Raw genomic sequence first — 25,530 nt, forward strand, 5'->3', positions numbered from 1 at the left:
TCTGGTTTAATGACAATGGCTGATATTGAAGCAGGTGAAATGACTGAAAAGTCTAAGGAAAACCCGTCTGCTGGCAAGAGACAATGTTATGGTTTATAATTTTAGAAAGCCTCAAAAAGATTTGAAATCTTGCATTGTGCCACCCAAAACATCTTATAATATGGCTATATTTTAGGTGAGACCTTGAAAGTCTTCAATCAAGGAAACACTTAAAATAGCATTTTGTAAAAAAGTGGAAGAAGTCACCACGCTTGGTGTTCTGTTACCCAAAATGCTGGACATAGTTCAACCACATGGCTCACCTGTAAATCGAGCCAGGTTAGTGGCAAAGATATATTTGGAGATGGAATGAAGAGCTATAAAGAGATGTACACACAGATGTAAGGTATTATTATAACCCTGCAGTTAGGACATTATAGCATTCTTTGCACAAATATTTCCCAACTCTAAATTTCCCCCAATGTAAAAGTGATCGGTTATGAAACGATGACTTGCTTTTCAAAATAACTCAGTCATAAAATATTTCACTATGGTGAAATATTGGTTTATCCTAACAGGGAACTCCAGATACAGAAACACAATTCCGACTTTTTCTGGAACATATTGTGTATGAAGTGAAACAACTGAACGGGACCAAAATAGATGTCTGCAATAAACTCTAAGAACTCTGGTGCTTTATTGGCCTTGTGGCTTTAATTTTTCTTTATATGTTATATACTTAAATGGCATCATAATCCAATAATTTTCAATTTGACATGTTTTTGGAAAGATGTTTCTCCACTGCAAGCTATTTCATTAATATTTAAGCGCCAGGTACAGATCACCAACTCTTAACTACCCATTTTGTAAGACCCATAAAAACTATGATTTACCTAAACTTATACCTTGAGAAACGAGTATAAACCCCAGTAAGATGAAGAGCATAATTCCTTTAAGCATTTTCTTAACCAGAAGGTAAACTGAAGGCACAGAGTTGAAAGCTTAAATGAGAACTCAGACCCTTCCCCCTCCAGGAAACAAATGAAAACAAAACTTACCAAAATAAATTTAAAAAATTAAGATAAATATTCAGATATTTAACAAGGAATCAAGTTAAGTACTCAAGCAGAAACTCTTTTAACTACTCAAACACTCACAATGGAAGTTTATTATTAATGAAAAGCAGCGGATTCTCTTCTGGCAAAGAGAAAGCTATTTTTCACTTCCCCTGTTAACTATCTTTAGTACTTCACACTCTTGAAAACCAGGAACGTGAATATGGATTTACTGTGAAGCAACACGCATTTATCTAATGCCAGTTATGGGGGAGGAGAAGCCTACGAAATCAATGCAAATGAAATCCGAAAGCATGACAGACATCAATATAGGCATTGAGGTCTGGTGACAAAGGTCTTACATTTCCTGAAACTTTCATGGCCTGGGCATTCCTGACTATGGCCAGAGGGCTATTTACATCTCAGTATAGGAAAGAATCGACAGAAAACTGAAAAGCCCTGGTTCTAGCACAAAAGATAATCAAAGAGCCTAATGCATGGAGGCTGCAGCAGGACATGGGGAATTATCTGAAACTAATCACTCTACCAGGCAAATCTAAAATAACTGAGAGGGAGTATTTTGGATGAAGTTTCTTGCAAGTCTCCATAAAAACTCCGGACAGACTAATGTCAGGGTGAGAGAGGCGAGTATCACGTACATCAAGATCGCAATCAAGTTCAAGCAAACTTCAGTGCCAGCGGTGGTTGGCTGCAGTAATGAACAGTGACTGGAAGTGGCCTTGGATGTTTGTGAAAAGTCAGCTAGCAAAATACACAGGGTAAATATTACTGCTTCAGAAAACTGTCTCCATTGCTGAGTAGCCTGCCTTTACCTACACCCCTTAACAAAAAGAGGAGTTGTTCTTTAGAGCTTCTGGAAGATTGTGCTGGAAGTGGAGGGGCATATAGTATTCCTGGGCCTTTCTCCAGTAGGATGGGCTGAATTTATTTTTGAGCCATCTATGAAGAAGAAACAGTTGCAAAGAAGCTAATAATTTAAGTGTGTGCCTGGCATCTTGCGTGCGTGTGCACACATGGGGGTGACTTTAACCTCTGCACTGCAGTGTACATACCTGTCTCCCTTTCTCCTTCACGTCACCTTTGGAGCTGAATGTCTACACTATGCCTGGTACATAGCAATTGCTCCAGAGATGTTTCCTAAACGAACAAAGAAATGCTCGAGAGAATGAAATGTCCGAACTTTAAGAAGTACCTATTTCATTCTGACAATTCATACTGAGGTGATGGTTCTGAGTCATCCTCTGAAAGGGGTCCAACGAACCAATACTTGATGATGCTTTCTTAGCAGCATGTTCAAAATGCCTAGAGTACTCAATTTACGTTATTTTTTTCCTAAATGAGACAAGCCTCTCTCCTCGCTATCTAAGTATGTGGGGTTTTACTACAGTCCTAGTTCTCAGAACGAATAGTCTTATCATTCCTCCCTTGACTCAGAGGCTATTATTATTCAGGACAGTACACAGTGAGTTGATACTAAGACCCACTGTGGACAACTGGGTCTTTGTGTTCTCCCCCAAGCTGGGTCTGACTCACATCAGTCCTGAGTTACTGTATTGACTCTGGATGATTCCTTAGGTTCATGATTTATATTTATACTATGTTAGTCGTTAAGAGCTGGGGATAAAAGAACCAAAAACCATGGACACTGTTCTTTTGATTACCTCATAGTCCCAGGACACACTGCTGGTTAGCATAGAACACATTTATTATTATAAATGGTAACATCTCGGTCTCCTTCATACAAGAGCAAACCAGGCAGAGCTTCTATATTAATAATCTTTTGGGTTTTTTTTTTTTTTTAGCTGCAATGGAAATCTGGTGCTTGCTTCAGGAAATCAGGGAAAAGAAAGTAGTCGGCAGGTTATATTTAGCTCCGATAAGCCATTACTTGTTGCTTAAATGCAAAGAAAGGCAAAGACTAGTCTGTAGTTGCAAAACATAAAATATGCTCTAAAGCAGCCAGGAAGGATAAACATTCAAATACAACTTTGTTTATTAAATATTTTCAAACACACTATATGAGCTGGACACTGAGCTAGGCACTCTCTGGAGACACACAGTAACACAGCATGCCATTCCTGCTTCTGGAGCTCACGACTTCCAAAGAGGTTGACATATGTATGATAAATTCGGGTACTCTAGGGTAACCGTCAGGCTTCATGTATAAAGCGAGTTTAACAAAAGCACAGAAGAGGAAGCAATCAGCTATACATGATGAGGTTACAGAAAGTTTCACAGAGCAGGTGGCAGTGGGCTTCACCATGCAGGATGCATAGATTTTTACCTGGAAAATTCTGAAGGAAGACGTTTTAGGTGGAGGAAATTGCTGAATGAAAGCAGAGAGTGTGAAAATACAAGGTGTATTCAGTAACTCATGCAGGGCCCAGTGTGGCTGCAGTGAAGACAATTTGGGGAGAAGGTGACAAATGAGAATGGAGAAACTGATTAAGGCAAGATCACATAGGGTCTTGAGTGTGCCAAAAAGTTTGGAATGTATCTGATAGATACATTACTGGAAAACAATCAGGCTTTTCTGAAATATAGGATTGCAAGGAAAGAGGTATACGTTTAAGAAATAAGATTGGCTGTGTGTATATAAAATATAAAATAGAAATAGAAATCCCAGCAATAGAAATCCCAGAAATAAACCCTCACATATATGGCCCATTAATTTTCAAAAAGGGGGATAAGACCATTTAATGGGGGAAAGAACAGTCTTTTCAACAAATAGGTCAGGAAAACTAGATATCTACCTGCAAAAGAATGAAGTTGGACTCATATGTTACACCAAAGACCTAAACTTAAGAGCTAAAACTATAAAATTCTTAAAAGAAAATATAGGAGAAACTCTTGATGACATTAGATTTGGCAATGATTTCTTGGACTTTTTACCAAAAGTACAGGCAACAAAAGAAAACATAAATTGGATTATCAAGAAGAGGCTGCTAAAGCAACCCAAGGTGGAAGAAAATATTTAAAAATCACGTATCTGATAAGAGATTAACAACCAGAATATATAAAGAACTTCTACAATTTACAATGAAGAACAAAACAAATAACCCAATTCTAGAATAGGCAAAGAACTTGAATAGACATTTCTCCAAAGATATGCAAATGGCTGATAAGCACATAAAACTTCTTAGTCACCAGGGAAATGCAAATCAAAACCACACTGAGATATCAGCTTACACCGATTAGGATGACTATTATCGAAAAAAGGTGGGATTTTGGGGTGGGGGGGATGTTCACAAGTGTTAGTGAGGAAGGAGAGAAACTGGAACCTTCATGCACTGCTGTCAGGAACATAAAATGGTACAGCCCCTGTGGAAAACAGTATGGCGGTGTCTCAAAAAGTTAAACATAGAATTACCTTATGACCCAGAAATTCTGCTGCTAGGTATATGCCCAAAAGAATGGACAGCAGGGACTCAAACAGATACCTGTATACCAATGATTGTAGCAGCAGCATTATTCATAACAGCCCCAAAGTAGAAATACTCAAGTGTCTATAAATGGATAAACAAAATGTGGTCTATACATACAGTGGAATAAGCATTCCACTTACTCATCCATAAAAAAGAAATGAAGTTCTACTATATGCCGCAACATATACCAGAAAACCCTGCGCTAAGAGAAATAAACCACACCCAAAAGGACAAATATTTTATGATTTAAGTTATACGAGGTACCTAGAATAGTCAATTTCCTAGAGATAGAAAGTAGAATGGTGGTTGCCACGGACTACGGGGAGGGGAGAATAGGGAGCTACTGGTTAACAGTGATAAAATTTCTGTCGTAGACGATGAAAAAGTTGTGGCAGTAGATTGTGGTGATGGGTGCACAGCACTGTCGATGTGCTTAATGCTACTGAACTGAACACTTAAACATGCTTATAATGGTAACTTTTAAGTGATGTATACTTTGCTACAATTAGAAAGAAAAAACAAACCAGTACTATTCTGTCGATGAATTTCTATCGGGTAAAGACAACTGAGTTAACATGTGAAAAGAGACGCTCCTTTTCAGATCCAGGTGGCAGTTGGGAACCGCAAGACAAAATCGCAAGGCTAAAATTATGCAGGCGAAGTGGCCAAGGTGCTCAAAGAGAAAGCGAACTTACATTGCAGTTTGATGAGCCATCGAATGTGGGGTAAGAACCGTCTGGCCAGTCGGCAGGGTCCAAGGCCGCTGACTGCCGGTGCTGGGCCTCATACTCCTTGAGCTGTCACAAGAGGAAAGGGAAGATTGAAATGGAAATAATGGCCAACACTGTCTACTACGCAGCAAAGGGAATGCTTTGGGCACCTTCTTCATGCCACTGTCGGTGACAAAGGGCCACCAAAGACAAAGTTCTCAAAACCAAAGGAAGATCCATGCCCTGCCCTGCTGATTTTCGTCTAAATCAAACCAACAGACACAGCAGACTCTTTATTCTATATTCCAAAAAGAACCTTGATCTCCCCACAACATCAAAACTCATCTTGCACAGTTGGCTTGTAAGTTCTAAAACGGAAATTGTCTGTAGTTTGGCTCCTGAATTACCTCTCTTTGTAGGAGACACGATGTGGTAGACTATGAACATTTTAGTAAAATAGAGGTGGAAGCCTGAAACTGACTTATAAAAATCACTTGCTTTTCTTGTTCTAGACTGCTTCAAGTTACCAGTTCAGTGTTATCACCCAATAAACGTTATGGGATGTATTAGGGACCATGTGGGTAAAAGGAAAATATCAAGGTATCTAGAATATGTTCAGAGACATTTAAAGTGGGGATTTAAAGACTAGGTTTCCACTTTTTGGAAAACACAAAGACGAGTGGAATATTACAGAATATTAGCAAATTTAATGTAGCAGAATTAGATGGAAGATCTTTCCCAATGGCAGATATGAGAAGTTCCAGGTGTGTTTTCACAAAACATGTGGAAATTTAACTCTGCTACATAATACAATGAAGCTGCCGCTGCATCAGAATTCTACTATACAGCAATTTTTAAATATAAATTTAAGATCTGATCAAATCATGCTTCACGAATGAAGCCACCAAAAAACAGAAATGATCAGACAGACCTGGCAGCCCAGGAGGTGGTGTTGGAACTGTCCTTAACCACTGGAGCTATGCAGATGTGGCAAAGCCACTACATTGACAATGTCCCTCTAGCAACTTTCCAAGGGACTACTTCTACTATGAAATACTTTTCTGTGCACACATGTGACAGGAGACGGACCAGGGGCAGGCAGACAGCATTGGTTAATGGGTAAGAGCTTAGCAGCAGAACCAAGTACCAGCTAAGAGCCCCTGGGCAAATTACTTAATCCATCTGTGCCTCAGTTCCCCCGCCTGGAAAACAGGGAGGACCATAAAGCCATCTCACAGGACGGTGACCAGAATTAAGTAAGATATGCAGCAAAGGTCTGAGCATACTACACCTCTGCAATAGACTTATTATCACAGCATTATTAGTGTCGCCCTGTGGTTTCAGATAAATGAGAACTCAAAGTTTATGCTAACTGCAGGTATTTGCGCTTTTGCAATCTGGGACACGAATATCACTTTACTCTTTCTAGTACAACATTAGGGGCATTTGTATTGTTCTAACCTTTGTAGTACATTTAAGTTACGTATGAAAAAGCTCTTTCCTTCCAGATATATTGGTTTCTCAAATGCTATAATCTCCATGTATGATTGGAATGGATGTCAGGTGAAATACGGTGTTATCAGTTATTTTCTCTAAGTCTATGCTCTACTTTTATATCCAACCTTAGTCCCACCTCCTAGGAGCCACTAAATGAGCTTCATCTTTAAAACCGAGACAAAGCAAGACAAATTTCTAACTAGTCTATTATAACAAAATTAATATTTTTCTTCTGCTATCTGTCCATTTCCATCACTTCCATTGGGACCTGAGAGCATGTGTGCTTCTTCTGACAGAGATTCAAATATGTGCTCTGTCCAAATTTGCCACCTATTTTTTAAATTATCCTAATTTCAAAATGCTATTTTTTTAAAGATTCTTTTATAAAACAGGATTGCTAAAATTTTTTTAAAGTGCATTTTACAGGGAAAAAACAGCCTGGTTATTATTTACGTAATTACATTTTTGATATTCTACTCTGCTCCTGAAGAAGTTTTGGCTTAAATACAATTTCATAAAGGATAACAATTTACAATTTCATTTAAAAATTTATATATTTTAAAGCAACTTTGTAGAGTTTTAGTTTAATTTCAGAAGTTTTAAAATAATATTTTAAAGTGTGTGTGAGTGCATGTGTGTGCATGTGTGTTTGCGTGTGTGCGTTTGCATCTGTCTGTCTGCCATGCATTTGAGGAGGAAACACTCTTTACATCTTGTTTTCCCTTGCTTTATAGTTTTCTTACAGTTGAAGTCTATGACACGATTCTTATGAGGGGATAAACATCTTTAGTAGATTAATGTTTATTCTATTTTAAAGACATTTAGGGAGAGATATTCTAAAATGCTCCCACCTCTATGAGTGCCTATTGCAAAGAACATTTACATTATATCTACCCTAAATCCCCTCTAGCTGCAATTTTAATTCATTTCCTTTTGTTCTGTCCTCAGTCGATATTAAAACAAAATAAAACACTCATCTGTACTTCATATTGTTGAGGACAGTGGTTAAATTATTTTATACTTCTTTTCTGAGATTAATCCTTTCCAATTTCACCCCATTGGACCTTCTAAAAAAGAAAAAAAATCCTCCATCGCTTTGTTGCTCCCATATGGACTCTCTGATCCTCTCCACGAGTCTCTCAAATCCCTGTGATTAATGCACACTAGCTGCTGCGAGGAAATAAATAATATATATAGGGTTCCAGTTCATAATTTGGTACCGTGGTATACCAGATGTCCAGAATGCCTTTCTAAAACTGTTTATCTCCCCCTCAGTTCTTGTAGGTATGGGCTCACACCTATATTCTACTCTGGAGAACTATCCATGGTTGATAAGAGCTGTCTCTCCAGAGGTGCTTAGAAGACGACTCCTTCCCCTCCCTATCAGTTTTCAGCTTCTTATTCTCTGGTATGATAAACTCTACAATGCAATTCACCTTCCAGAGCTCCCCACTCCCTAAGGAATTGGCTGAGGCTAGACTTCTCTTGAGATCTCACCTCAGTCCAGCTTCTTCCTCTGCCTCTCCTGCTTCTTCTCCTCACTCAGAGATTTCTCCTGAAAACTATCCTTTAATAAATCAAGTGCACAAGAATCCCCATCTCAGGCTCTGATTGTAGGGAACTTGACGTAAGATAGTTGGTGTTAAAAAAAAGTTCACAAAGCCAAACATCAGTCAAATTAGTGACGTGCATTAAGTACTTTTTAAAAAAATTTTTAAGGACTTTATTTTGGACTTTCACACAGATGTGCCCTTGTGGAATCAGATGCATAATTAGCAAATGGATAAATATGTAATACTTAATAATTATATCAAGTTACAAAAGCAGTCTTAAGTATTAATAATTATATTTTTTAGAAAATATGATTATTAAATCATAGTCACAGATCTATTTCTACAGACAGTGCTTCTAGTTAAAAAGGTGAGCTAATTCTTGACTCTCTCATCATCACTCACACGTCATCAAAATCACCCAGAAAAATGAAGAACCTGTGGCTTCCAAGTAGTTCATGAGTTTTCTAAACTTTGCAGAACTAGCCCAAGATGTGACTACCCTAAATTTACTTGCCAAGAGCTTTTTATGCCCTTAAAATTAGCACCTGGAAATTGTGTTATTTAGAATACATGAATTACCTAGATCTCCCTAAACAAAATTTTTTTTTTTACTAATAAGTTTGACTTCCTTAAAGCACACATAGTAAGTATCCATCATAAAACTACTAGAAAATGTTTGAAATGCCATTAGACTTGATGGAAATATTCAGTTAATAAAATAAAAAAATCATGTTAAGCCCCTATCTTTTTAAATGACACACTCAAAAAAAATACACTGAGTTGTTTCATAAACTTGATGCTCTTCAAATGCTTCTGCAAATTGCAGTAGTATTTTATATATTAATTCTTCGTAGCCTTTTTCCTTTGAATCTTTATATCAATTACTGGGTTTTCTGGGTATGAATCATGGCTACACACTTCACAGTGGGAAAATGTCCATCGATAAGATCAAATTAATGTGAACAAAAACATAATGGATCAACTCGTCTTCTTCACTGAAACACAGGCAAAAATTTCCCCAATACATGGATGTATCTGAGGGATGCGCCCAGCTCCAAATGGCACACAGGCGAACTTCTCTCCTGATGCTGGGTTGTCCTATCAGAATTAAAGTCTAGGTACTTTATCCATGGGGCTTTAAGCCTCTGATTAACAGAGAGAGAAACGCAGCCCTGATGTCACGGAGGACCGTTCTCATCATGGTCATTACAGGAAGTCTAAATCTTAATGTTTCTTTTAGACAACAATCAAGTAAATTTAGATCCTTGAGCTGGTCATAAGTTCAAGACTATTTTTCTGCTCTAAATAACATTTTTTTTTTGAAGTGCTTTGTCTCTTCCAAAAAGAAGCCCATCCTGGCACTAGCGGCTCAGGATGCATGCTGCCCTGCCAAGAACAGGCCAACACGCTTCCCCCTTCTTCATCACAGCTTTACGTACAGAATCCAGTAAAGTTCAAAGAAGATTGTCAATTTTTTCTTCAACCTGTGTTTCTAGATTGCTATATAGAAAAAATTCTTAATCTCTTGATGAGCTCTGTCCTGAAACTAAGCAAAGGCAGCCAACCTGGTAACAGACAGGCTGCATGGCTAAAACCTCCACCCAAATCTGCATACACATGTGCCACCTTCTTCTGGCCACGTAAACAATGGCTGGCTGTAAAAATTGTGAGCTCAGAAAGAGCTTCAAACTTTTTCTCTCCCCAACTCTAAAAGTATTCCTTTGTTTCTTTTTCAATTATAGAAACATGCTACTTAAAGTGGACCATGTTAAGGCCACTTTTCAAATTTCCTTCTACTCCAGGAAAACTGGATTAGGCACATCATAGGCCACTCTCTTCCCAAGCACAGGTGCTGTCAGACAACTGCAGACATCTCTGCATTCAGATCTTCATTTTTACAATTAAAAAAGCACTGCAGCAGTATCATTACCCAGAAGGTAAGTAAATGTCTTGCCTATCATGGTAAAACTACTACAGGTCCATATTTCTCATATGCATTTTCTAGGAACTCAAATGGACTTTTCCCAAAAGCTATGGTATATTCAAGGAATAGAATCGAAGAGAAAAATGTACGGTGAACATTTTGCTTCAGCTGGCAGCTAGGTAGGTAGCTGAAGGTGTGGTAGGGCAGACAGACCAGGCCGAGTGAAGGTACAGGCAGAGGTGATCAGCAGCATGGACGAGAGGTTGCCACCTGTCACTTGCTCCATCATTGCCCCAGCACTACTTTGGTCCACCAGAGATGCTGGAAGGTCAAGATCACCTCTGCTCTTGTGACTTGACAGAGCAAGAGACGCTAGAAGATGGGCATCTGGAGATGGCCCTGGCTCTCAAACCCAGTCCCATCTTCTACTCTCCTTAAGTTCTTCTTTTTTTCTTCTTCTTTTTTTAACATTGTCTCTTAGCAACAAATTAAATCTTTTTTGCAAACTATTGAGGTTCAGAGTCAGGTGTACTGAACTAAATTAATTGTGTCTGTCAGTGTTAAGGTTATAGATCTTCAAAATTCTGCTTAATGATAAAGTTATAACTCATTCAATGGTTCCTATGACTTGAAAGTGTTCATTAGTTTCTAAACCTTCCTAATTTATAACTTGCCCACACAGTACTGAAACAACTGTTCAAACTGAAAATCCAAGAATCAAACAGTCAGTCTGCTGGGCAACAACAAAGCAGGAAATCTCTTAATAATTGCTACCATAAATGCTACTCAAGTGTTCAACGGTTAATTAGGCTTCTCTTAGTGACTAAGTTAACTCTGAGAAAAAAATATGACACAGTAAACTGTAATTAATATCAACTTAGAAATGAAGTAAGCGAAATTTTTCAGGTGTATCTAAAGTTTTAGAGTATTCAAAATTTAGTTTGTGGAAGTATCTTATATAACTGATGTTCATAATGATTGTAACATATTTAATTTTTATTTAGCTTTAGTTAATTTTTATCATTAATTACATTCTTATTGATCTTTTTAGAAGGCTTGTGAGCTTTGTTTTTTTCATTAAACTGGTCCGAGTTCAAATATATTTGCCATTCATTCATTCATATGTTCAGCGAATATGGGAATTTCACCTTATAACATGAAATGCTTTTATTAAGTAAACAGAATGGAATCAATATTTTTATCTGATAACATGGGTACCTGGTGACCACCAAAAGTAGCATCAAAATATCATTCCGAGTAATATATTTCTATATCCTTTGAGGCTCCTAATCTTAGTTCATCTAAGCTGCTTTCACAAATTACCATAAACCTGGTGGCTTATAAAACAACAGAAATTTCTCAGTTCTTGAGGCTGGGACACCCAAGATCAAGGTACTGGCAGATTTAGTGTCTGGTGAGGACTTACTTCCTGGTTCTTAGACAGCCGTCTTCTCGTCGTGTGTCTTTACATGGTGGAAGGGGTAAAGGGAGCACTTTGGGGCCTCTTTCATAATAATATCATTCATCCCATTCATGAGGGCTCCACTTTGGTGACCTAATCACATCCCAAAGGCCCTCCCCTCCAGATAATATCCCTTTGGGCATTAGGATTTAACATATGAATTTGGCAGGAGGGACACAAATGTTTAGGCTAGACATTTTTAAATGTAAGGAGGTCAAGTACTTACAAATGTAAACCAAATATCTTCCCTCTTACCCTAGCAAGTGCCTCTTCGATGGTGATCATCTTCTCCTTGACCATCATCATCAGCTGAATCCGTTCCTCATCACTCATTGTTATCTCGCTTGCCACATAGCCCACATCTTCTCCTAGAGATTGAAGATAAGAACAGGAATGAAAACAAGAAAGATAAAGCAGAATGCCAATCTTGAAAGTTCGTCATCTAGGACTACAGAAGGATGAGATTCGGGGCACCATCCCTGTGTGCGTCATCGACAGAGCAGCAGGAGCCGTATTGGCCGCTTTGTTGGAAGCCAGTGAGCCCAGCTCTGTTGGGAAACAGGCACCAAGCACAGCCATGGATGTTACCAGTGTAAGAGCAAATTCTCTAAAAGCTGAGCTTCTGTGATGGAGGATCTAGTGGAAGAGTTTTGGAAGAAAGCTGACAGCCAGTGAGAGGTGGGGCAGAGACCTAATTTAAAAACCCAGCTAGAGCAGACAAGCATTCCTTAGGCTCCTTGGCTGAGGGTCCCTATGTCTTTCCATTTTGAATATAAATGAGAAGAAAATACTTTTGCGAGGAGGGAGAGGAAGCCCTCTGCCATGACAGAGAAAGGTAACGTGGCAGAGTCAGCTGCATCATACAACCTGCAGCCTGGGGAAACCCTAGATTCCTACCGAGCTGTCTAACTGCTATTGTTCCTCAGAGAATAAGGGCAAAGAAGTACAATCACAGATATGAAGCACTGTGAGTTCACTGGACGGAAGGACTGAACGTGTTTACATCAGAATGTATCACCGTCGTAAATGTTCCCAGATTGTGATGGGGAAGTCAACTTCCAACACGAAACTGAGGCAACCAGAACTGCAGAGGAAAACAGAATCCCCGTTACGTTTCTCCAGAAGTGTTTTTCTACAAAGCAGGCAGACTGCCGTCACCTCTAAGAAACGTGGAGCCACATTAGCCTGTGAGCCTCTGGTCAGCGTGTGGAGACAGATACGTCGGGGAAAGTGGGATGTCATATGCACACTGGGAATAAGCCTTTGTTCCAGTCCTGTATCCTCCTCCTTCCGCTCTGTCTTTCCCATCTATACCTTACTGGCTTCGGTATCATCAGGATGCTCAGTTGTGGCTTAATTTGCCCTTGGTGTAAGGGGACAGAGTAGAAAAGCCTGGCTGCAACACGTGCAGGGACACTTTGCAGTCAGGATCTACGTTGGGATTTATGTTCCTCTGTGTTTCCCCATCTCATTTCCATTTTGCAGCCTATCAGTCCGGGATTATCCCGTCACCACGCCCCTCTTTGCACGGGAAGAATGAGAGTGTCCTAGGGGAGGGGAAAGCCTGCTCGCTTGACTCGATTTACTGTCTTTGTCAACTCTAGTGGTGGAGCGGGTAACACCGAGTGGGTTAAGTTTTAAAATCGATCCACGCGAGCTGCTCAGCTGTAGGCTTCGTCCCTGCATCCCTCCATCCCCTTCCCTCTCGCTCTCTTTCTCCTTTCCTTTCTTCCTAAAAAAAGACTCTGTTAGAATCAAAGGTGTACGTTGAATCACAAGTGAACCTGGGTGTGTACCAAAAAGTAAACCTGGAGATGTTTAAGAATAACTCCCTTCGAGCAGGACACCTGAAAAAATAACCCCACCAAACATTGTCAAAGAATCCAGGTGCGCTACGGGCGTCTGTGCTGTGCGTGTCCACTTTCCTCACGCCCACACGTATAAATAACTGGAGAAACGCTCCGAACAGGGTAGGATGCTAAGGCTTTAGAAAAAAAAATCAAGTCGTGTCATTGGTGAGCAACTAAAAATTTTCATCTGACGATCACCTCAGTGAGTGGACCAGACTCTGCAAGTGGCTTTGTTTCCGTTTCCTCTCTCGATCCTGGGGGAAGCAGAAATTACGTAACTGGGCCTCAAAAGGATGACATGTTTACTTACTATATAAACAACAACAAAGACACAGCCCAAAGGAGGGCAGGACTCCCTTCACGAAGCAGCCCAGGCAAACTCCCATGATGTCAGACCCTGAGAGTGTTTCCAGGGACAACAATCCCGTCACTGTCCCTGCCACAGACAAGTGTCAAAAGTTTATAACACTGCAAAGGCCCCAAGTGGCAGGAAAGCGGGAAGGGTCCAAAGTCAACAAATGGTAAGCCCTTTTAGGGGAAATTCTGGCAAGTAAAGGTCTTCCTGAAGACCTTGAAAAGGTCTTTATGACAAAGAAATTAAAGATTTGGTCTTTGTTGGCAGATCTATGCAAAGCCTGCCAACTCTTCCCATTTTGTTTTCTTTGATTAAAAAAACAAAAAATTCCCACTGGGATGAAGTTTTAAAGTAATGATAGGAATGTCAGAAATGCCGAACATTCTATGGGCACGAGCATGCAAGGAGTTACTCAAACTTGCAACATTCACTGACATTAGAAGCACAGGATTCTTCACATTTGAGAGCTAAAAGGACCTACTGTCCGCCAGCTGTGTTTCAGTACCTTTTGAAGTCTGCCTCATTATTCCTTTCTGGTTCTTTCGGAAGTTCTGCCAGAAATACTTATTTTTCTTCTTCCAATCTACTTTTCCTTCAAAAAACGAAAGAAAAAAAAAAAGACAAGCAAGAAATTCATTAATAACAAAAGTAGCCTCTTCCTTATAATTCAAAGCTTGTAAGAATACTTTGATTTCACAAAAAAACACAGCTTTTCTCTTTCAGTTTGTGAAAGACTTGGAAATGCCTATAAAGTCATTTAAAAGAAATGCAAATTTCCTGGTAGCCAAAAATGGTGCAGTAGGGATAAGATGAAAAAACAAGGAAACATCAAAAAGGCAGGCAAAACGTGCATTCTTAAATTCTTTTTGATATTTGTTTAGCTAGTATGTCTGATTCTGCCTTGTCTTGTGGTGTATTTCCCCCTTTTGCTCTCAGTCACAATTATTTTAACTAAACCACTAATAGGGTACTTTAAGAAGTTAACTTTGTTTTGTTGTTATTCTTACTGCCGCTCTAACCCTTGATTTATTGCTGTTACCCAAGATTTAATGAAGAGGACAGAACGGCTGGCATGTCCTGTGCACAGTGGTTCCCAGGGCTGGTTTCATGTCGGTCATGAAACCATTTCTCTAAGGTGTGGAGCTCGCAAGGGTCTGTCTAGCTGTGGCGTAGGTGAGGCATGACTCCCACCTCTCTGGCATTCAGGCTACCTGGTGATCTACCTATACCTTACCCAAGGGACAATGACAAGAAAAGCAGACTGCCATGCTGCTGTAACATCTCCCAAATGCGTCCCTCTTCTTCCCATCCTTCTCAGACTATTCTGGGTGAAAACAAATTCTCGTCATAGCTAGAGAGAGTTTTATTATCTGGCAGGGTTCTGATCATTAATCATATGTAATATCTTTTAAAAAGTAAAGGGAAAGGGGGCAAGTAAGTAAAATGAAAGGGTAGAGGAGTCCTTTAAATGAAATGAAGCAGCAGCACAGGTATCTGCTCTCACGTAGACATGGCCACTCAGAGCAGCAGCTTTGTCACTGCTTGGTGTCTGGCTGCCCCACGGCTTGTGGAAACAGAGCCCAGCAGAATGGGCACTGTTTGTGTCCACAGTCTAGACTGGTGGTGCCAGGCAATGCTGCACAAAACAGACATGTGGAAACCCATGCTAGAAAGGGCATCTTCTGTCAAAATGGGATGCCCTCGTTTAAGTTTTGACAACCCCCTGAGCTATGAGAATGGAACCAGAGACGCTAGCCTGAGACTGCCTATGTACTCAGAATTGTGAAGGCAAGTCTGATAGTGTCTGCTGCTTTTGGGTTAAACACTACAGCAAATATCAGCCATGAAAGGTTAAAGCAGAAGTAGGATTATGGCTCATTCAGCCTTTCTTTAGGGCAATCTGGGCATATAATGTATTTCTTTGACTATAAGCTACATTCTCCCTTCTCCCATTTTAATGTTTTGAAAGGGAGGTGCAGCTTAAAACACAAATGATAATAGCTAACATTTATTTAGCACTTACAACATGCAGGCACCTTGCTATCTAATGGCATATCTTATCTCATACTTACGCTGAACATATAATGTATTACTGAACATATAATGTATTACCGTTCCCATTTAGTGGATTACAAAACCAAACCTTAGGTAACTGACTTGCCCAAGGTCATAACTATTAAGTTAGCAGAGTCATGATTCAAATCCAAATCGAAGCCTGCTTTGAGCACTTATGCTCCTAAATCCCAATTACTTCGCCAGGCTCCCTCTGAACCGAACAGAAAAGGTTACTGAATCAAGAGTGGATTTCGCAATCAGGAAAATGTGAAATCTATAGCACCTTCAAGGTACACAATCGTTGAATCAAAACTTCCAAATAGAAGGATTTATGAAGAAAATGATCAGGGATAGGCTCAAGAACTTTCACTGTAGCATCATTTCTCTGTGATAGAGAAAAAACTAGAAATAAACGCTCAGAAAAAGCGACTGCTTGATTAAATTATGGCACATCCAAAAATGAGCGGAATATTATGCAGACATAAGAATTTTACTACAAAGGATACTCAATCATGTGGGAAAATGCTCAGGACATACTCAATTGAAAAAATATATAAAATAGTATATGGACTCTGAACTCTATTACTATTTTTTTAAACCCACACAAATACAGAAAAAAACAAAAAGAGAAGAAAGCTGTATATTAACATCTTAATGGCATTTATTTCGGGTACAAGGCTGCTTTGCGGTTTTTGTATTTTCATATGTTTATGCATTCTATAAAGTATTAAATTAAGTAGTTAAATCAAGGAAAGTGGTACTGACCTACAGAGCCGTCTTCCGAGTTTGACTTATGAAGAGGGTTCCTAGAAAAGAAAAACGAGCCTGATTACCAGGGAGCTCTGCCTTCATGGGAGAACTGACCACCCCCTCGCTGGGTAGACCCAGCACTGATGCGACTTAGCAGAACCAAGGAAATTTTTATAGGCCTTTTCTAGCCATCAGCTGCCTTTCTAGAAACAAACGCATGAACTGTTTGTCAACATGAAAGACTCACTCCAGGGTAAGACCTATATTAAATGAAGCGGGGATGGGCTTCACTAGGTGATCGCTGAAGCACCTGCCATGGATGTGAACTATTAACCGCAGGTTAAGTTACTGTCATTGAGAAGTCTCTTGTGTAAGTGGGAAAAAGAAATAGTAATAACGATATATAGACCTGGCACCACAAATGTCACCACAAAAGGCCAGAAGATGAGGAAAGTGGTCAGCTGTAGGAGAAATAAAGGGAGTGAGGTTCCCCAAACAACAGGGGCCGGATGCCCCAGACAGAAGGGACAGCCAGTATGCAGTTCCTCTGCCAGCTGCTGGCACTGTCTGTCTTGCTACATCTTCCAATGTTCAAAAAGAAGCCAAAACCTGCATCTTTTCAATGAGAGCTCCACATTTTTAAGTGATGGCAAATAACTCAATGATTTTTAGAATGTGTCCAAGTTAATCAAGACATGTCTGGGTATCAGATTTGGCCCAAGCTCTGCCCTACTCTGGCTGCTGGTTTGACCACTGATACAGATAAACCCGAATAACCCTACATGTGAACACAGCCCCAAATCAAGTAATTAAGCATTTCTCCAAAATAGAAATACTTAGATTTACAATTTTTCACTATTTTTATCTACTTCCTTCAAATTTTCATACATTTTGAATAATTTATGCTCAGGTTTGCACTGCGGATCTCTCCATTTTCTAAGTGCCTCTACTAGACATCACTTGCTTTTCTCTAAAACGCCACCAGATGGTACTGTAGATTCTTTATTTATCTTGCTGTGGTCAATGGGGATTTTCTTTTCAAAATTTCACAAGTTTGCCATCTAAATACTGGCCAAAGAATAGCCAGCTGATGTTTCAAAGGCATGAGAGACTCCCCGACTCATCAATTTGAAAATGACACCGTATGAAGTTTAATTTGGATGCAGTGAATTGTCCCAGCAAACAGGAGTTGGCAGAGCAGCGATGCAAAATGCCATCTCCTTTCACCTTGAGACTGATTATAAAATTCGCCCAGCGGGAGCAAAGAAAGACCAACGATGAAACCAAATTCCAAATTTGGATGGCAGCAGGTGGAAGGGGTCATTTACTGATCTCCTAGTGGAAGAAATTAATGCTCAGAAGTCAGTTCCAAAGAGGCCTTCTAGTAATACATCCTTCTTCCAGCAAGATGCCCCAGGCCTGAAGACAACAGCTCTGGAAGCAGGTTGTCAGCCCTTTTCTATCCATCACTTTCATTGTCAGAGAGTAAAAAGGATGAGAATTTTAGCGTGGATTTCAATGACTGGGAAGCAGTAACAACATTCTGTTACACTATGAAAATCTATTTAAACATTTAATAATTATCAAGTTCAGCATTTAAAGTCTCTGAACTCAATCTTAGTAAGTACATTTTCATCAATAACTCCTACAATTAGACCCCAAAACTGCTTACGTGTAAACATTTGTCTCAAGATCCCTAAACTCCTTTAGCCCTCCCCGAAGGCCAAATTCATAAGGGATTTATGAATTAGATCAAAAAACCAATTTAAGAGACAGCCGTCTCTAGAACTTAACCAAATCCCTTTGTCCTGCCTTAGTCTTCAGCAAATTCTACTTTAAGTTGCTTCCTCCCTTTGTTTCCTTTCTTTTCCTCTTTCCCTCCTTACCTCCTTCCTTGCCTTCCATTCATTCATTCGATTAATATTCATTCAGCCCCCATTATAAGTCTGGCATCCTCTGAGGCACTGAGAACAGGGGTAAACGAGATGGGTAAGATTCCTAGTTTCTTGGAGCCGGAATGGGGGAGAGAAGCAAGGTGGGGAGGGGGTGCGTGCAGATCAAGAAGTGGGGGGAAATTCGGATGGGATGGACAAAAAAAATCCTCCCCGAAGAGGTGACAGTTGAGCGGAGACCTAAACAATGAGTTGACATGACAGGTGGGCCCCACATGGGGAAGACTGGGTAGGGAAGAGCAGAGGGGGGACGCATGAGGTCAGCACTGGTCGTGTTAAGTGTGAGGTGGTGACTGAGCTCTGTGGAGACATCAGGGAGATTGCTGGCTATGTGAGTCTAGAGTTCAGGGGACTTGCTGAGGACAGGAGATAGACATTTGGAAGTCACTTGCCTAGTGAAAGCCAGGAGACCAACTGAACACAATGAGGAGAAGCCACCTACAGTCTGAGTTCAAGGGCAGTCCAATATTTAGGAGTCAGGAAAAGAAGGTGAAGTAGGCCATAGGACTAAAGGGGCGTGGTCAGTGAGGAGAAGGAAAACCATGAGAAGATTCCTTTTATCTTTTCTGGCTAGGATAATATGACAATCAATTTCACACAAATTATATTACTGTCTCAAAGCCATATACGGTGAATTCTAGGTTGCTTTATTTTCTCTTTTACTGCGTCTACTGCATCACAACGGAGAATCTCAGAAAACTACAGAGGGAGAAACTAACGAAGCTCAACATGAACTTCTTCACGTCCCTTAAGAATTCCACCTTTGACAGAAGACCTCACCTTGACCCTCTCATCACAGAACAGAATTATCACAAAGACCTGGGAGTGATGACTTGCCAAGGACACAGAGCTGGGCAAGGATTTAACTAGGTTTAGAAGCCACGTCTCTGACTCCGGAGTTCAATGCCTCGTCCACTTCATCATACTGTTTCTTATTTGTGTAACAGAAATTCACATTATATTACATATTGGCCCTGTTCTTGCGTAAATTGCCGGAACAATACCCAGAAGAATTGTGAGGATAGAGCATGTTTCCAATACTAAATTTGAACATGGCCTGTGGGTTTATTAAAACTAAGTATTTCAACAACACTTTTCATTTGATTGTGCTGCAATTACATGACCCTCTCGTCTACTCATTGAAGGAAAGGAGGCCAAATCATTTGGCTCGAACTCATTTTTCTTCTTATGTCTATTTATATACAAATAGTCTAAGGTACCTCCAGGCAAAGACAAGTCTATCTCATTGTTACATACTTAAGTCTGGGCACACCAGGAAAGCAGAAGGAAAGCCCAAGCACAAAAGAATTCCTAAAATAGACTTCATGTTTTTGTTTTGATGGACAGTCCAGAAACTTCATTATAACCAAACAGAAAAAATGAGAAAAACTGTTATAACCCAATTTCTGAGATAGGAACATGTGTTATACGTTACTGGAAAACCTATACTTAAGAGAATTTTAAGGCTCTTTATCTTGAGTCTCCGGAAATACAATTCTCCATTAGTTTCTTTCCTGCTGAATTTCGAATCAGGGCTTTTGCTATGTCTGGGTCTTTTCCTGCATCATCCCCGGCCTGCCAAGGCAGCTTCAAAGCCAGCAGTGTTTTCTTTTTTCAAGATGTAGAAAAAGGACTGAGACATCTGTGCTATTGACTTGTGCGTTTACAGGGGGAGATGGAAGGTAAAAAGGCTTGAGGGGCATTTTAGTAGTTAATATTTTCTTTTTCTCTATGACTTACCTAAATACGACTACTTGCATTCATATTCTGCATATTTAATGACAAATCATTTTGTATAAAACAGGTAATTCCTTAATTTGATACTTCTTCTGATCCTTTGGATAGCAAAGATATTTTTTCATCACAGGGGCATATTGCTTCTATTTAATAGAAATAAATATGAAACAAAATTCCATTCACACTATCTATTATCTGTAAAAATTCAAGGGTGAGCCCCTTTCCCGGCCACAGGGCCAGGACCAGGGTGAGGCAGCAGATAGAGGGTCCACAGTGTGGGAGTGCTCACTCTTACGACTAGGTGAGGGCAGGAGGGGGTGCCACCTTAAATTCTGCACCCTATTCAGCTCTTTTGCTTTCCCCTAGAGACTGGGCCTTTCTCAGCGAATAGCTGCTGGAATTCATGCATGTGACAGAATTTAGCTTTGCTAACTCACTGGCTGGGATTGAAAGTAATTCCATTGCCAAAAATCTGGCATATTGTTAGAACTCCCTGGATATTTAGTATCAATGACAACGTTGGTGACATTTTGTCACTCTGGTGAAAGCAATCCCCATAGAGGCTTTTTCTTCCATTTTACAGTCTATTCCCAGGCTGTATACTTTCTGGCTTTTTTTGTTGTTGTTGTTGTTACAAGGTCACCTTCATAAATGATCAAGGCAGGTGTCTCAAGTATCAAATCCAAGGCAAGGGCCTGACTCAGTACAGGTAAGTGCTTACACACTCAGGCATCAGGCACACCTGTGACGGAGCTGCCACAAATCTAAGCCATGCTTTCTTCTCACGTGAAATAATGATGATAAAAACAGCACCTACCTTAATGGGTTGTTAGGAGAATGACAGAGACGATGCGTGGAAAGAGCTTAGCACAGTGCCTGGCACTCGGTAAATTCCCTGGAACTGTGACCTCTCTAATAACTATTCATCAGAGCATTGCCTCTGTGCGTCTCCTATTCCAGACCTCAGCAGTTTCTGAATCGCCAAGGTTCCTCCTCTCCTGTTTATTTTTTTAAATATTAACTTCCTTCAAATAATTTGGATGGACATAATAATTCCTCTTTCACTTCTCAATGGCACTATATACAAGCAGTTCATGTTTTTTTTTTCAGAATTAAAAAAATCACAAAGGTTAAATATGTCAACAGCTTTTTATCCATTTTTCAGCATAATATTACTCCCATTTGCTTATATTCCCTAAGCAGTAAGAACTGTACCGATTTAGCTTACTGTGTATAGCACACACAGCGTATACTAAATAATTTTTTCTTGATGGTGAATAGCTTTTCAATATGGACACAAAAACACGGGAAATGGCTGGGGTCCACCAATCGTGTAATGGTAACTCTCCAAGAGAAATGGCATTTAAGTGTGGATATTGTCTCAAAACAAGAATACCATCCAATCTTTAATTCCGATTAGAGGAGGACCTCTTCCCACGCACATCAAGTTCTCGCACTTGCAAAATACTGAAAGGACGTTTAAAGAGCTCAAAATTTCCAACCAAGAGTTTTGGCGTTTTCAAGTCTTTTCTGCCCCGTCCCCCTTTTATAGTATCATTGGTTTAAAATTGCCATCAACATCACTATAGGTGGGCATGTGCCTTCTATACAAGATGTCTCAGAAGGAGTCTCTTATTCAGAAAACTACAGGGAGAAACAGCCAACTTTACTTCTAACGACAATCGTTTGTGTTAGCCTTCAATCCCCTGCTAATTATATCAGGTATTTGGAAGTTGTGGATATCTAAACATGATCTTTCTGTTGCAAATCAAGTCCATCTCCTTTTTTAAACAAAACAAAACCAAAAAAACAAAAACACATTCACTTCCTCAAATAGTTAGGATGGACACAGTGATTCCTCTCCCACTTCTCAATTGCACTTTACAAAAGCAATCCATGTTTATCTTAGAATTAAACAAACACACACACACCCCAATGACTGAATATGATGTCCACGGAGAGAGATATGGGCAGCTGGCTGGTGTCTAGACATAACATTATCTCAGATGTTTTCCTAAGGCCCACTACCCAGCTACCCAGGAAGTTGTCCAGCAAAATCGCTCCAACCTCCTAGGTTCAAAGCCTGGCTCTCCCATTTACAGATTGTAACTTTGGACGAGTTACTTAGTCCCACTGAAGTCCGGTTTACTGCGATGCAAAATGGAGACAATAATAATATCAGTCACGAACCTTTTCTAGGGGTTTCCATAAATTATGACTTGCATGGTATTTAGAACACACCTGCACATGCAACAGCAGCAAAAAGCTAGCGATTACGATGGCTGATCTTTTTCTCTCAACCAGCCCTCTCCGTGGAGTCAAGCCTTAGTTTTTCTGAAAACACACCTCAGTTCCTCAACATGGAAGGGGTTGGTTCTCTGGCAGCTCGGGGGTGGCCAACAAACTCACCAGGCCAAGAACAGACTCCACCCTGTTGAATCTGAAAATCCTTCACAAAGGTGCATTGAAAGAGATTTGTGTCCTTTCATTCACCAACTGGTAACTTGCACTGAAAATTAATGATACAGGACACGAGCAGACGGTTAAGTGTTCTGAGCCTAAAAAGCGGCCAAAAGCCATCTCTCCACCATGGAGGCCCATAGCCTGGCTGTCTGGGCCACAGTTTTGTCCAGGCCACGACTACGAAGCGCAGAAGCACAGAGCTGAACGCGCGGGTGGGTGTGGGCTCTGGGCAGGGAGGGAGAATCACAGCAGAGAAGGTGCACAGTCACCCTCCAAGGTCTCCGAAACCCTTTCCGTGAGTCTTCTCTGGGCCATAATATTCTCAATGTGTGGACTCGCGAGTCTGAAGCGCCTCAGAAGCTGAGAAACGCTCGCTGTACAGATGCCGGCTGTGAAAGTACTCGCATGCATCTCGGCACTGAGAAGTTACAAATGCCTTCCCAGCACCTTCGGATTTAGTAACTAGCCTTCCGAATAGCCTCGTGATATACGAAGGGGTATGTTATATTATTTTATAAGCAAGTTCACATGAAAAGGAATCAGTCACTGTAAGTCTCATATAAAAACCACCAACGATGGTTTCTTGTTTGGCACGTATGGTTTGGAGTAGTAGATAATGAAGACCTGAGCGGCCTGCTGAGGGCATGTACGTGTGGCCTAAACCCTCCGGACACTTACAATACCACTGAGTAGATTCTACCAACACGCTGCAAGATAGGAATGGTTGAGTGAGTGGTTATAGCAGGCAAGGCCAGTTGCCTCCCACTCCAAAAACCAATGCTCATCTCCTTTCTTACTAAAAGAACCCTGATTGTGTTTGGGCAGCAGTGGACCCTGTTAAAATACTCACCTCCCCCACACTCCTTGTAGCTAGTGGAAGCCGGGTGTCAGCATCTGCCTGAGAAGATATAACTGGAACTTTACAGAGGGGTGGTTCTGGGAAAGCTAGTGTTTTCACAATGAAAAAGACTGACTCAGTTTTCGCATGTTTTCTGCCCTTTGCCCTTCCCCTTGGTCCTGCCTGAAACACGGGCGCGATGCCCAAGTCGTCGTCATTTTCTCATAAGGAAGAGAGTCACATACTAAGGATGGTGGAGGAGAGGAAATAGTTCCTTGAGCAACTGTACCTGCCTTGGAATACCTACCTCCAGATTCCCTGCTGTATATATATATATTTTTAAATGCCCTATTTGCCTTGACACTACAGTCACGTTTCAGTTAACGTGTAACCGAATAGAAACCTAACAGATTCAGGGCTTAAGAAGTGAAAACGACCAACTTCTATAAAGCATTAGGCCTGGGTTTACCAAGCTCATTCATATAAATTTCATCATACTTCAAGCTCACAGAGACCCTGAAAAGAACCAGCCCCATTATAGAGATGAAGAGACTGAGGCCTGGATTGTTCATGTCAGTGACTTGTCCAATTCTAAGTCACAGAGGTGGGGCTTCATCTCACCTCTTTTGGCACAAAGACCAATGTTCTTCCCACAAAAATACCAGATGCATGAAGGCAAGGGCCTCGCTTCTGTCTTATTCCTTACTGCATTCACAGCGCCAGGCTCAAAGGTGTGAGGTGAAAGCCAAAAGAGTCTGCATTTTCTCTTATTACTAACACCGCAGGTACAACTGAAGTTTGTGACTTGGCCGCTGGGGTCTGCAGCCCCTGCTCAAGCTCTGTCTGGAGGTTTCCTCCACCGGTATGCAAATCGAGGTGTTAAAAAAGGAAAAGGCCTTGAACTCCTCCTGTTTATTCTGGGTTTGGTGTAACCAGTAAAAACTAAATGTCTTTCTTTTATGGCCTGTATGTGAACTTTAAATTTTATTTAGGTCTTTATATCTTACAAATCACTGAATTGTCAAAAGCAAAATAAAACAGGATTTTAGTACATTGTTTCTACCACAAAAGCTAGTTTTTATAACATGAGGGGGAAAAAAACTGTAAGCAGCTTGGTCGACATTTTTAAATGGCTGCTACTTATTCTGTAAATGGAGCAAAACTATTCCTTCCCTCTGCTTCTCCTTTAACGTTTACTGCGTCTGTGTAATAAATATGGTCTAAGAAAGGCATTTCTGCAAGGAAATGTGGCTGTGATTTGAGGCTGGCTAGATCCCTGGGAAGAGGGAACTCTTCCTGTAAAAGGCCATTTGGTTATCGGTCCCTGTGATGCAGGCCCCAGCTCAAGAATGGTGTGAAAATGGACTGCCACTCTTACTGGGACAGTCTGCTCCAGGGGCAATTTATCCCAGTGGAGGATGGCACCGTAAGGAAAGCTGGCCTTTGAGATTCTTATCAAATTTGCATGGACCTACAGAGACAGCCAGGCTGCAAAAAGCCCCTACCAGCCTCAGCCTCAGGGTGGGGAAAGGGAGAGGGGAGAGACAGGAGGAAAAGAGGCTCCATTCAATGATCTTTGCGGTCTGTTTCCATGGCGATGGCTCTGGAAGCTGGTCAGAACTTTTTCAGTGGAAACAAACAGCGGCTCCCATTCACCACGGCCCAAGCCACACTGACCACACTGCTGCGCTGTCTGGGCGCAGAGGAGCCCCGGGGAGGGACGTGGGGGCTGGGGCTGCCAGGCGCTCTGAGGAAGCAGGAAAGTCAGTGAAGCCACCTCTGAAGGCCAAAGCTGGAAGAGCAGCAGGCACGGGGGTCCCTTCCTAGCCTCGTTAATGATGTGTCAGAGGCACAGTGACCCACCACCCTACAGGACATGACTGTGGGAGCCACCTGCCTGCCCT

General features: G+C 40.8%; 1 protein-coding gene and 1 pseudogene across 1 annotated transcript in view; both read right to left on the minus strand.

Annotated features, from left to right (window-relative positions):
* Positions 1-25,530, minus strand: part of SASH1 (SAM and SH3 domain containing 1) — a 166,133-nt gene that overhangs the window by 53,845 nt on the left and 86,758 nt on the right. Inside the window, exons 5-8 of the mRNA XM_023528327.1 lie at positions 16,652-16,692; positions 14,337-14,423; positions 11,882-11,994; positions 5,176-5,277 (exon numbers count right to left, since the gene is read on the minus strand). Of these exons, the coding sequence (XP_023384095.1) occupies positions 5,176-5,277; positions 11,882-11,994; positions 14,337-14,423; positions 16,652-16,692 (343 nt within the window). The remainder of the gene's footprint in view (positions 1-5,175; positions 5,278-11,881; positions 11,995-14,336; positions 14,424-16,651; positions 16,693-25,530) is intronic.
* Positions 9,122-10,450, minus strand: LOC111737166 (annotated as a pseudogene).

Source organism: Pteropus vampyrus, unplaced genomic scaffold (genome assembly GCF_000151845.1).
Source record: "Pteropus vampyrus isolate Shadow unplaced genomic scaffold, Pvam_2.0 Scaffold24, whole genome shotgun sequence".
In the NCBI taxonomy this organism is placed as follows: Eukaryota; Metazoa; Chordata; class Mammalia; order Chiroptera; family Pteropodidae; genus Pteropus; species Pteropus vampyrus.